Source organism: Triticum urartu, chromosome 4, assembly GCF_003073215.2.
Source record: "Triticum urartu cultivar G1812 chromosome 4, Tu2.1, whole genome shotgun sequence".
Lineage (NCBI taxonomy): Eukaryota > Viridiplantae > Streptophyta > Magnoliopsida > Poales > Poaceae > Triticum > Triticum urartu.
The window spans coordinates 10,598,023-10,611,472 of record NC_053025.1 but is presented as its reverse complement, the minus strand read 5'-3'; the positions used below and the strand labels follow the sequence as shown (position 1 = coordinate 10,611,472).

Below are 13,450 nucleotides of genomic sequence, written 5' to 3'. Positions count from 1 at the left end.
TTACATCCCTAAAACTGCGGTTATTTCCATTGTAGCTATTGAATATCATTGCTCTGTGCAAGTGTTATTTTGCGATGTGCAATGCTGGTACTTCATTATCGTCGCATACCCGCTTCTAACTTGGTCATTCTGCCTTGCAAATGCCTCAGGGCCGGAGTGATTTCTGGGAATGTGATATTTGGGCCGCCGCTCCAAAAGTACTGGGCAGAGAAGCAGCAGCAAGATCAGGCGGCAAAAGAAGGCCAAACTGGGTCGACTTAACGGAGGAATCTTCATGTTTCGCTGAGTCAATGTCGCCATACTTCCCTTGATCAATCGCAGAGAAACAATTCTGAAACTAAATACAGTGATGTGAAGTGTACTTGGGTTTATTCGATAGCCTCGTTTTTTGTTGGCTTTGCTTGAATTAGCTGCCGTAGCTTTGGTACTGGAAGGTATCATTTGTACCATGTACAGAATGAATTCGAATCCAATCCATCATTTTGGTCATACTTTTGTTTGAATTCAGTTTCATTTCGTCGGTTCAAACCCGTATTTTTTAGGCAAGGTACAAACCCCAGCTGCCTAGCGTCGCCAAACCTTGTTCAGTGCTTGTTCGGCCTGGTTATCCTAGTGGGCTTTACTTGGCAAGTTTTGTGGCCCGTAGAAAGGAGGGCTTGTTGTCAGCCCAGCCCGGCACGGCCTAGTCTGGACTGCCTGTTTCGCTTTAGGCTTTGAGAGCAGGGGAAGCGGGAGCCATCGCCATGGTAGGGATTCCCCGCGCGTTCTCAATCCCTAGCGCCCAATTTCCCGCCAATATAAGATCCTTGCCTGCTCCGGCGATCGCCGCAGCCCTGAACCCTCACAGGATGCCGAGGAAAGCAGCTCGCGGCGCCACCGCCGCCAGCAAGAAAGCAGCGCCCGCCGCCGGCAAGAAAGCAGTGCCCGCCACGACTGCCGCCGGCAAGAAAGCCGCGCCCGCGGCCGGCAAGAAAGCAGTGCCCGCCACGACCGCTGCCGGCAAGAAAGCCGCGCCCGCGGCCGGCAAGAAAGCAGTGCCCGCCACGACCGCTGCCGGCAAAAAAGCCGCGCCGGCGGCCGGCAAGAAAGGAGCAGCGCCGGCCGCAAGCAAGTACTGGCTGCTGAAGACGGAGCCGGGGGAGTGGTCGTGGTCGGACCAGGCGGGCGCGCCGGGCGGCGTCGGGCCGTGGGACGGCGTGCGCAACCACCAGGCCATGAACAACCTCCGCGCGATGCGCCGCGGCGACCGCTGCCTCTTCTACCACTCGGGCGCCGGCGCCGCGTCGCGCCGCGTGGTGGGCGTCGTCGAGGTCGCCAGGGAGTGGTACGAGGGCCAGGAGGGGGAGGCGACGGCCGGCGGCGCCGTGGACGTGCGCGCCGTCGGGGAGCTCCGGAGGCCCGTGTCGCTGGAGGAGATCAAGAAGGCGGCGGCGGCGGGGGAGATGGAGGGGATGAAGGACTTCGCGCTCATCCGGCAGGCCCGGCTGTCGGTCATGCCCGTGCCGGTGGAGGTCTGGGATTGGATTTGTGAGATGGGTGGTGGCTTCGTGCAGGACGGGGAGGTGGGAGAAGAAGAAGAAACAGAGGCTTGATATGCTCTGAACTCTGAAGGTAAACAATCTAACATTCCTGCAAACGCAAAATTGTTCCCCGGAGCAATCTGTGGCTAATTTGACTCTGCACTTCACATTTCTCCCATGAAATTGTCCGCTAATCTTGTGAAATCGTTCTAGATGCAGGTGACATAATGCCGTGGGAAGGATCATTTTGTGGTGTCTTTTGACCTGCAAGTGCAAGAGATGGGCATTTCTGAGGAGCATTTCAGTGACATTTTGTGTATCCTCTCTAACGTTTGCTGTCTCTGCATCGCGGCCTGGCCAATTGTGTATTCTCTAGCTAGTAAGTACTTACTTATAAGTTCAGTGGTCGATGTTGGCAATGTTTGCAAGAACGGTTGGGTCATATGATGTTCTTTGTGGCTGTATGGATATGATGTTCACTGAATTTTCGAGCAGTTGGTTTCATGCCGTGGATGGTATGACACACAACAGTTTTATGGATGTCCTGTATTAGGTAGTGTGTTAAATGATGATCATATGGATGCCGTGACTAAAGTAGGAAGTGTATTGTAGCTGTGTACACGCTGTTTCAACGGACCCCTTTGCAACCATCGATCAGTAGCATCGCTACAGGCTTCAGCAGAAGCCGCATAGTCTGATATAACATCATCATTCATCATCATCTAGCTGCGTGGCTTTTATATTCATCATAATCTGTATGCAGGCAAAAAGCCAGCGAGTTAGAACACAACACAGGTGTCTGATATAACAACCGGGCTTTCACCCCTTTCTACAATATAATCGCTCAACGGATACATAACCAGTTCTTACATCAGAGTGCGGCAATACAAAGGCTGTGAATAGAATCCCATCCCTCCCAATCAGTCCAGCCACTCCCCTATTTACCCTAAGCCGCCACCCTACTGTGCAAAGCCCTAGTAGGATGGATCCAGCGCTCGGTGTGCAAAGCCCTAGTAGGATAGATCCAGGGCTCGGTGAGCTGACGGAGGAAGAGAAGAAGGCGGTGGAGGTGAGGGCGGCCAGGGTGCGGGTGCAGAGAGCATTGGCGCAGAGGGCACTGACGCAGAGCGGTTACACCTTCGAGTATAGGCACCGACTATCAAACAAGATCATGGAGCACTATAATGACGATGAGCTTGAGCGTGTGATCCCATGTGGACCTAGTCGAACATATGAGCAAATCACCCATTGGGCGAGGAGTGAGGCTGGCTTTTCTTTAGATCTAGCTACCGGGGCACGTTGGGTACCTTTCCGGTACCCATGATCATGCAACTCTCATTTAGCACATGTTGGTCTCTTTGTGATGAATGAAACTATGTATGAATGTTTGTGATCAACATATGTATGAAGCTATGTACCACCCGCGGAGGAGGGGAAGGAACAAGACTGGCGCGGGAGCTTGTAGCGGCGGCGAAGGGACAAGCAGAGGAAGGGGAACGAGGTGCGGGGGAGTGGTCTCCAGGGACGTGTGGTGCTCGTGCCCACTCGTGATACCCTTCGTCAGTGGACTTCCTCGTCTGGTTCAATGTCATCCTCGTCAAGGTCGGCCTGACCACATACCCGCGTTTCGTGTATCTCAGCCGCCACCATGTCTGATGGATTCCGCCCCGCTTTCTCTATTGAGTTGTTTTATAAGTTCGATCGACTCTTGATTCGGCTTATAATCATGTTTAAATAGAAAAATTGCTCTTTTTGATGTATAAGACATGGCAATTTTTTAAAAAAAATTGATAGTCACATGGCAAATTTGAGATTTTTTTGCCTTTTTATAAAAAAGTTATTTTCTACATATTGCAAATTCGAAATATTTTCTCCTCACATGACAAATTCGTAACATTTTTGTCTGCCAAACATGGCAAATTTAGGTCCTTTTGATGCTCCCATGGCAAGCTTTAGGAATTTTGCTCCCTTATTCATGGCAATTCTGGAAATGTGTTCTACTTTCTCACATGGCAATTTTACATGTTTTTATGCATTTTTCTGAAAAAACAGTTTGTACACATTGCAAATTTTGAAAAATCTACCGCTGGTCACATGAAAAATACAAAAAAAATTCAAAAATGACATACTTATATTTTTTTTCATAATGTCCACATGGCAATTTTGTGAATTTGTTAACTTGTCACAAGGAAAATTTTATATATTTTGTGCTAAATTTACACATTTTTGTAATGTTCACATGTCAAAGTTTTAGAATTTTTGGTTTTATAAAACAGTGTGGCATCTAGGATCATGTTTGTATTAGGCACATGGTCAATTTACATTTTTATTTTCCCCTTTCATTATGGCATTTTCAGATTAAAAAACCATGGCAAATTTATTGTACATGTTATGACATTTTTTATATATCATGGTAAAATAATTTTTGTATAATATCAGATTTATTGTCATCCAAAATTTCCGCCTGCTCACAACTACAATCTTTTTTGTAATGCGGAATTTGCAATGTGGACATATATAATTTTTTCATGATTTTTAGAGAAACCACTTTTTTTTCTTAGTCTACCTTTGTGAAACTCCCTAATGTTTATGTTTTTTGTCATGATCTAGTAAACATATTTTCTGTTATAGTTCCAATCAGCACATTCCGTTTGTTTATAAATTAGAGCATGACAATTTTATTTTTGTAGATGTCATGTCACATTTATTGAATGTTGCCATGAAAATTTATAAATTAGAGGATGACAATTTTACAAAGTATAGCATGGCTATTTCTATAAACTAGAGCATGACAATTGAAAATTTATGTTTCTTAGCCTTTTCTGTCTCACAATTTTTTTTTTGTGAATGGCATTCTTTCTTCAAGAAGTAATTAACTGGGATTAGTCCTTTTTCACGTGTGCTCTTTGGGCCAACTTTAGGGTCACGCTTGAAGCCCACCGCAGCGAAAGTTCAAGGGAGGGAACATCAGTCCCCTATTGACAATTCTATGGACGTGCTTACTTTTTGGAAGAGAAAGGCAGGAGCACTACCCAATTCATTTAAGCTAGGAGGGCTCCGTTTTTAGTTTTTTCTTCGAGTTTTGTCAGGGTTTATGTCCTGCTTAGGAAGGCAAGACTACGGCGACTCTCTGAAGATGAAATAAGGTACTCCGCGTCTAGTCTCATTCCGGTGATGCATCTATCATTGTCGGTAGGCGTGTGGAGGCGTGTCTACAATGAATATGTCTTTGATGGATCCGCTCGGATCTAGCCATTGTTCGTTTATGTTCACGTGTCTTCAGGTTGGATTCTTCTTATGTACGCTACTCTTCATCGGCGACGGCTACTATTCTGTTTCGTTGGTCCTACGAGGCCTTAACACGACGACGTCCCGACTGTCTACTACAACAAGTTTGCTCGGCTCCAGCGAGGGAGAGGCGATGACGGCGGCGAGGCTTCAGTGCTTGTAGTTGTTGCTAGGTGTGGACCTGAATGTAATGTTTATTATTTCTTGTGTTCGTCGTACTATGATGATTGAAGGTGAATATATTGAAAGTTTCATCGAGGAAAAAAATTAAGCAAATTTCCAAAAAAGAGAGAGAGAAGACAAGGTTACGCTAACATTGTTGACGGATTCTTCTAGAAATATGCACCTTGAACTCGGATGATGGGCTGGGAGCAGATAGGATTTGCTTGACCACTTGAACTCCTCCAACCTCATCTCATCACCCACCCATCCATCCAGATTCAGATAAAAGCCTTACCAATAAATGCGCCAAGACCTGAAGGGTCGTGCCGAAGCCTGCGAGATCACGCAGTGCCAGCACCGATCGCTCTGAACCGTCCGTCATCTGTTTCGCCTTCAATTCCTCCCATGATCCCTGTCGGCGACTCGCACGCTCCATTTCCCCTTCCGGAACCAACATCCATGGACACGTCCCATGGCGGTACTCTACCACGGGAGGAGCCGCCGGTGGCGGTGGCCGAGGGAGATGGACGCAACGGTCGCCACCCTGCGAGCGCCATCAATGTGCACATGCCAAACAGACAGGTGTTGGCCAAGCTTTGGGTGAGAACATCTGCCCGTCCGGTCACTGATTTTTCTGACCCAGACAGACGCCTCAAACAGGTCTCAAACGCCTGAGCTAACCGGCACCTGGAGTCGATATAGGGTGACCCAGCCACGTCCGCCTGACAAGCCCGACTCACCATTAACCTCACGGTGGTCCCGCAAAAAACCTCATCCGGCTCATCGCCCCGAAATTCTAACTCACCCACTCTCCTCTCTTGCTCCGTCCTCTTCGCTGTTTGCACCGTTTTCGATCGAATCCGGCGCAATGTCGAGCTTCGGCAGCCGCTCCGACTCCGACCCGGATCCGGACTATGAGCAATGCCCTCCGCATCACTTTTGAGCGGTCCAAGGTGGAGACCGGGGACAACTCCAGATCTGCAGCCTAGACGCAGACGCAGCTTCCCGGTCGGCGTAGCTCGGACGCCGGCGCTGGCCCCTCCCGGCCCGTGCGCAATCCGCGCCTCCCCTACTGCCCCCCCCCACGTGGGCAGCGGGGGGTGCTTGTGCCCGCCCCGCCGGCCCGAACGCGCACACCAGAATCAAAGGCGAGCGGCAGCGGCAAAGGGAGAGGAGGGAGGCGAAGCAGTCCATGCGCCGCCCCGGCGCGGGATGGAGGCAGAGCCCGATGGGGACGCACGCTCCTCGAGTGGGTCTACCGCCGTTCGCTTACGATCGCAGAGACGGGCGCGCGGCTGGTCCGACGGAAGAACGCCATGGCGCTCCGGATTGCCATTGAGCAGTCCGAGCGCGAGGGGGCGGAGGCAGCGGCGGAGGCGGCTCAGCTCGCAAAGCTCAAGCGGCAGCAGGACAGGGAGAGTAAATTGCACAAAACCACCATTTTGAAGGCAAGGTTTGCGAAAACCACTACAATACTTTTTTTTTGCAGAAAACACCATGTCTTCGGTAATCTTTTTGCAAAAGACACTGATCGGCGGATCGGGCTCAGTTAAGTGAGTTTATGATAAGTGGGGCCCGTTTTTTGCCTACGTGGCATGACTTTTTGTGCCAGGTAGATTTTAATCTAAAACTACAAACTAGACCCTAGAATTTTACATAGACACCCCTAAATCAAAAACGAAAAAGCAATTAGCCCCCGCTTCGACCACCCGGGCCCAGGATGCGGCCAGGGCGAAGCAGAGGGGCGCGGCGACCTGGCGGCCGGGCGCTGGCGAAGCCGGCCGCGCGGACAGAGTCGGGGCGACGCGGGAGGGAGTCGGCAGCCGGCGGTGGAGCAGGCGGCCACGGGCGCACCCGGCGGGCGCGGCGCGCGGAGGCGGGGCCGGGTTGGCTGAGGAACCGACCACGCTGGCAGGCGGACGCCTGCGAAGGGCACGAACAAGGGCTCGGCCCGGGTGGAGCCAGCGTGCAGGAGGCGGCAGCGGCAAGCCGGACGGCGCGGGACGCGGAGCCGGCGCGGAGCAGAGGCGACGCTCGCGGGCCGGGATGCGGGCGCGAGCTGGTCTGGGGAGGCGGCGCCGGTGGGGAGGAGACCCGCCGCGATGCAGATGCGCAGGCACGTCGGCTGTGGTGAGGCGCTGCACGTGCGAGGCGGGAGGAAGGCGCGGGGGATCCGCCGCAGTGCCGCGGACAAGAGCCGTAGGGGATTCGCCGGGGCGTGGGCGGAGCTGGCGCGGGGCGACCCGGTGGCCGAGCGCCGGAGCGGCACATGCGGACGGGGACCTCGATGAGCGGCGCGCGCGAGCGGAGGAGCGAGAACAGGCACGAGGCCACTGCAGGAAGGCGGAGGCGCATGTCGACTGTGGTGCAGTGGTAGGGAAAAGCAGCAGCGGCAGGGCTACGACGGAGAGCAGCGGCAAGCAGCGCCGGCAACATGGGCTGCGGCAGCCACGAGGAACCGCGGAGGGCGGCTGGCCGGAGCGAGGCAGCGCAGGGGGGAGGGTGGAGCATCGGCGCTGTCGCCGAGCTCGAGCACGCCGGTGCCCAAGGGGATGCAGACCTTGGGGCGCACCGGTGCCGGAACGGTGACGGGGGCCTATGCCAGGATCGGGATGGGGGCGGCCGTGGGACGTGTGTGTGACCGTGGTCGGGATGGGCCTGGGAAGCGGGGGAAAAAGTTTAGCAGGTTTTTCGCATTAAAGCTAAACAATTATGCCACGTAGGCAGAAAACAGATTACATCTGTCATAAACGCACTTAAACGAGTCATATGTGACGATCAGTGTTTTTTGCAAAAACATTACTGAAGACATGGTGTTTTTTGCAAAAAAATGTATTGTAGTGATTTTTGCAAACCTTGCCTTTAAAGTGGTGGTTTTGTGCAATTTACTCGGACAGGGAGGTCCGGCGGCGCCCGCCATCCTCTTCGACACCTCCGTTGCCAACGATGACCACGGCTTCTCCTCGGACAACCCGCCACCAGTCGCCGATGCCTATAGCTGCGCCGACGATCGAAAGGGCAAAGGCCCGGCGAGGAAATGGTGAATCTCCGCCGTCTACGTCTTCAACTTCAAGTTTCTAGTAATCTAGTTTAAATTGGTCTGTTGTTTATGTGAATTTTGTGAATTGTCGATCTTTCGGACATCCGTCGGTGATCTTTTGGTCATTGAATGTGCATTCCTCTGTTCGATTCTATGTTTGCGTGATGATCTACGTTCTGCTTATCTATGTTGCATACTAGTATGAATTTGAGGGACCGGATATGAGACACATGAATGTGAACGACAGGATTTGAGAAGTGCCCGATGAATGGACGCGTCTGTGAGCGTTTGAGGGCACGTATTTGCAGGTCGCGGCAGTAGATGCTCTCACAGTGCGTCTGGTTTGTGGTTCGGGCTCCCTCAAAATGGTGGTTCTGGTTCGAACCAAACGGCGTGCAGCGGCGCAGCTTGCAGCGACCATAACTCCGCTGAGCCTATGCACTGGTGGTAGTACGCTGCAGCTCTGTGTACTGCCACTACTATTGACGCTGCCAGTGCCCCAACCTCCCCCTGATCGTCTCTCACACGTCCACCGCTCCTTCAATGCGCATCTCGCGGCCTCGCCGACCCGTCGCTCTCCTCCGCGGCCTCGTCGCTCGATCATCTCGTCCCGTCCCTCCCCTACTTAATGGCGACCCCGGTAGCCCACATGGTACCATACCACACCATTGACGCGGCAAGTCGGCAGAAACTCATCAAAAGCGCACAAGCTCGAGCCGGAACACGAGCCCACGATGGCCGGCATTCGCCGCGCCCCAGCGCTCCTCCTGCTGCTCGCCCTCGCGTGCACCCCCGCCCTGGCCGCGCGCGACGTCTCCAGCAGCGCCGCCAAGGCGAAGACCAAGTACCCCTCGGGCCCGGCGCCCGGCAAGAAGCCGGCCAAGCCGTACGTGCCACCAGCCACCAAGCCCCCCGGGTCGGGCGCCGTCGACGGAGGCGGGATGCCCGCCATCCCCGGCTTCGGCACCATCCCCGGGTTCACCGTGCCCGGGATGGGGGGCGGGTGGGGCGGGGGCTACGGCGGGCCCGACGGCGGGTACTCGCGCGGCGGCGTGGCGGCCTCCACCACCGTCTGCTCCGAGAAGGGCCCCTGCTACAAGAAGAAGCTGACGTGCCCCAAGAAGTGCTTCTCCTCCTACAGCGGCGCCGGCAAGGGGTACGGCGGCGGCGGCGGCGGGGGCGGCTGCACCGTCGACTGCAAGACCAAGTGCATCGCCTACTGCTGAGTGCTGATCGATCGTACGTACGTACGGGGAGCTCGGCGGCTCCTTGGCTTCCATGGTCATCGATGGCGCCGGTGAGCACCACATTATACGTAGCTATCTTGCGTGATACGCAGAGGAGGCGCATACGGCTGTATGTTTCCTCCCCGATGTCGTTCTAGTCGGCTGTAATATCGTCGCCTCATGGGTGTCAGAATTGCTATGAACTATGAAGTGTATGAGCAAATAAACATAGAGATATTACTCTTGGGTCTTGCTGTTTCTTCAAATGCAGTACATTTCACAAGATTATGAGCGAGTGGGGTGTTTTGGTGACCGGGCTCCATGGAGCTCGATTTTTTCTGAAAATTTCAGAATTCAAACTTCTGGTTTTAAATGTGAAAAAGTATGCAAGTATACAAGTATGCAAGTATGTCACATTTAAATGTTACTACAAAGGAAAAATGTGAAAAGTATGCAAGTATGCAAGAGGGAATTTCTATGTTTTTTCCCTCTGAAACTGGGTTTAATAAAGAATAAAAAATCTCTATTTTTCCTTTGCCCGTTCCTTTGAACCAAACACATGAAAAATACCACTATAGAAAATTTTCTATTACTAAGGTTCTTAGCCTCATTCTTCTTGCATAGCAATTTGAAAAAGATGTCAATTAGATGTTAGAAATCCTACGTTTTTCCTTTGAAACTAGGTTCAAAGAATAAAAAATCTCTATTTTTTTTTCTTTGCCCGTTCGTTTAAACCAAACACATGAAAAATACCACTATAGAAATTTTTCTATTACTACAATTTTTCTCTACTTTTTCTTTGAACCAAAGGAGCCCTTAACTAGAAGGTTTCTTTTACTTGTCCGTACAATTTGTTTGTGTGTGTTGCACAATCCCCTCTTGTAGCATGGCCCAACACCAGATCAACTTGAATTCGTACCTTTTTCTGTTGATAAACTTGAACTGGTACTTGAAATGGGGGGGTCTCTATGCTGTCGGCCGGAGGAAAGATGGTGCCTTTGGGGTGGATGGTTCGTCATTGCCTTATTAGCGATGATGGGGCACCACAAGATGAATCCATCGTCGACAAGTCAGATGCTTTGAGTTTTCACAATGCCCCAAAATGTTAGAGATGAAATTAGCGATGTCAGGATTTCTAACATTATCGAAGTTCTTTGGACATTTGCAAGCTCATAGATGGTGTGATGTATACATGTGGTTGATATATTGTAATGACCAGGGGTGTCTAGTGTGGGCGGCGAAAACGGCCGCAAATATTTTGGCTCGCCCTCGCATTGGCGCGGCCAGCCTAGGCAGAATCCAAAAAGGCTCTACGTGCAACATCGCTCGCTCGCCATGCCATGGACTTGTGCAAGTCAAAGGCGGCGACATATTTTTCTTGGGCCTATTCGTAAAGGGATGTTTTGGTAAAACAAATTTGTTTTATATAAAATGACTTCCTGGTCTAAAAAAATGTAAATAGGAGAAAATGTGAAAGAGGAAGAAAGGGGGTAGGCGCCAACCACGCCACCTATGAACACAATTTCCACATGCCACACTCTAGGCACCTAACTAGATTCTCTATCTGCGAGGAGAGGACGACTGCTTCATCTCGCTAATGAAAAGTATAATTAATAAAGTCTAGCTAATGATGTCGGGAATAATCACGCGCGTGCTGGAAGCAAAGCATCTGCCATCATTGGGATTCAGAAGAAACAGAGAATTCCATAGCAAACTAGTTCACCTACTATTCATGAGAATATATACTCCCTCTGTGGCATATTAGCTTTTTCTCGAGCCAAACTTTCTAAACTTTGATCAAGTTAACATTAAAAAAAATTAACATCCACAGTACCGAATCAATACCATTAGAACCATCATTCCATATATTTTCATCCCATGTATATCTTTTATTACGAAAGTTTAGATTGTTTTTGATAAAACTTGGTTAAACTTCATAAAATTTGACTTAGGTCAAACTAATATGCAGAATAAATAAAACAGTTTGTCTAATTCACATCTAAATGTTTTTTAAGGATGTCACATCTAACCTCCCATAAATATATAATGAAGCAATAAGAAACAAAAAAAACTAGGATAAAAAAATAGATCACAAACAAAATGAAAATCAGCTTAGATGTGACATAACTATGTCACATCTAGATGTGTCCTAGACAGACCCTAAATAAAAACGAAGAAAAGGACTTAAGTTTATTTTGACAACCACCCAATAAACCCCCAAAGAACTGGACCTTAACATACATGAAGTAAAGCACTGTCATGTGTCATCCATTCCCATGGAAGAAACAGAGAATTGCAGAGCAAACTAATAATTCATTTATTATATTCATAAAAAGAACTATACTCAATTACGTACACGAGCGAAAGCACTGTCATGTGTCATCATCCCTCGAAAGGAAATAACGAGAAGGGAAGAAGCGATGGAACTGTGGCATGTAGCTCGATTTTACAAGTGCCGAGTGGCGGCGAGCGGCGACCGTAGCACAACTCTCCTACAGCAGAGCGCCATGGTGGGCGTCCATGCCGGCCGGCATGGACGCGGGGCTGAGCAGCGGCGCGGAGAACCACGACGAGTAGTCGAACTGCTCCACGGGGGCGGCCTCCCTGCGCCCGTGCGCCGCGGCCGCATGACCCGGCGCTTGCCTCGCTCCCACGGCCGGCGAGCCGGTCGTGGCCGTGCCGGCGCCGGTGAGCCTCTGCACGAGCTCCCGGAAGTCCCGGGGCTCCACCCGGTACACCCTGGGCGGCGGCGGGGCGCCGGCGCCGCGCCACGGCTTGGCCGGCGCCCTCTGCACCGCCCTCAGCGCCGCCTCGTGCCTCCCCTCGCCGTGCTCCATCGGCCGTTCCTCTTCTTCCTAGTCGTCGTCGTCGGTGCGAGCGAGCGAGCTTGATCGGCCAGCGCTGTCAGACAAGGAGACACGGCGGGCGCGCGCGCTGCATATGTAGGCAGGCGCGCGCTCTGGTCTGGTCAGAGCTGAATGGGACTTGGCGGCCGGGTGGGCTGGGTGGCCGGGTGCAGCGCACGGGCGAATGGTAGGAACACGTGGAAAAGGGCGGTCAATGGGTGGTGGAACGGGGCCGGCCGGTCGTGCCGTGCGCGCCTGCCTAGCCGATCGAGCCGCGACGACACGTATGCCATCACGTATGCAGACTTGGGATCGGCGGATTGGTTGTTGGATTCTTTAACTATGTAGCTCGTGTGGATGTGACCGTGTGATTCGGGGTTTTTTCTTCGGGTCCTTTTATATCGGTTGTTGAAATTCATGTCACGCTGCGTAGCCGGCAGGAGGTAGCTCGATGTTTTTCTTTCTCTTTTAACACTAGTACAAAAACACCTCTGACAGACTGATCCGGCATAACATTTTGAGATTTTATGAAGTCATGATAGACGTCTTATAGTGGACTGTAACGTCTCCTCCCACTAAATGTGCATCGCCGGAAATCCTGAGATGAATGCAGTATAAATACGAGCACCAGGACTTGCTAAACTAATTGTTGTTGGTTGTGCCACTTTCTTTTTCTTTGTGAAAAGAATCAGATCTATTATAAGGATTAACCGGAAGTACAAAGGCCTCAAACATAATAAAAATGACATCGGGGTCTTCTACACGACCCTCCTAATTGCAAGTTGCTTCGAGCAAATGATTAGCATGTGAATAAGGCTTAGAAACTAAACCCCCTTGAATGTGTGGTTTGTCATAGTTAATTTTTTATGTTTAATCAATTGTACAACCTTATCTATTATGCGCATTTTTAGGAAGAAAAGAATGTTTGCATCTATATCATGTTCCTAAAAACGCACACGAAATAGTACGTGATTGACATATATACATATGGCCTTATATCTTTGGTGGATGGTTGTTGGATTCTTTAACTATAATTGCCATGACCGTATGACATGCTTTGGGACTTTTTCTTTAGGTCCTTTTATATAAGTTGTCGAATGTATGTCACTCCGCGTAGCCGTCAAGAGGTAGGTTGATGCTACAAGTATAATTGTTATTGGAAGTGAGTTAGTGACACGGCTAAGTAATAACAACTAACTGCTATAAGACCGCTCCCAACCTAAAGTTTTTTTCCGAGAGAATGCAATGGGAGGACCTTGTGTGATAATGAGAAGGCTTGGAAACAAAACTCATTAATGCACATGTGTATATTTTATTACAAGTTGAATTATGAATTTAATCAGTTGCGGGATCTTATGCAATTATGCG

At 50.6% G+C, this 13,450-nt stretch overlaps 3 protein-coding genes across 4 annotated transcripts; 2 read left to right on the top strand and 1 right to left on the bottom strand.

Annotated features, from left to right (window-relative positions):
• The first annotated feature begins 719 nt into the window (after nt 1–719).
• LOC125550238 (thymocyte nuclear protein 1) lies at nt 720–2,152 on the top strand. Of its 2 annotated transcripts, none has more exons than XM_048713184.1 (2): nt 720–1,611; nt 1,740–2,152. In XM_048713184.1, the coding sequence occupies exon 1, from the start codon at nt 744–746 to the stop codon at nt 1,590–1,592; it is 849 nt and encodes a 282-aa protein (XP_048569141.1). In that variant the 5' UTR covers nt 720–743; the 3' UTR covers nt 1,593–1,611; nt 1,740–2,152. The 2 variants fall into 2 exon arrangements, with proteins under 2 accessions (XP_048569141.1, XP_048569140.1); XM_048713183.1 differs by having other exon boundaries at nt 1,734–2,152.
• A 6,474-nt stretch (nt 2,153–8,626) lies between these two features.
• Nucleotides 8,627–9,482, top strand: LOC125550235 (glycine-rich protein 2-like). The gene has a single exon (XM_048713181.1). It carries the CDS (start codon nt 8,745–8,747, stop codon nt 9,234–9,236), a length of 492 nt encoding a protein of 163 aa, XP_048569138.1. The 5' UTR covers nt 8,627–8,744; the 3' UTR covers nt 9,237–9,482.
• Nucleotides 9,483–11,529: 2,047 nt separating this feature from the next.
• On the bottom strand, nt 11,530–12,208 carry LOC125550237. Its single transcript, XM_048713182.1, has one exon. The coding sequence runs from the start codon at nt 12,071–12,073 to the stop codon at nt 11,729–11,731; it is 345 nt and encodes a 114-aa protein (XP_048569139.1). The 5' UTR covers nt 12,074–12,208; the 3' UTR covers nt 11,530–11,728.
• Nucleotides 12,209–13,450: the final 1,242 nt, after the last annotated feature.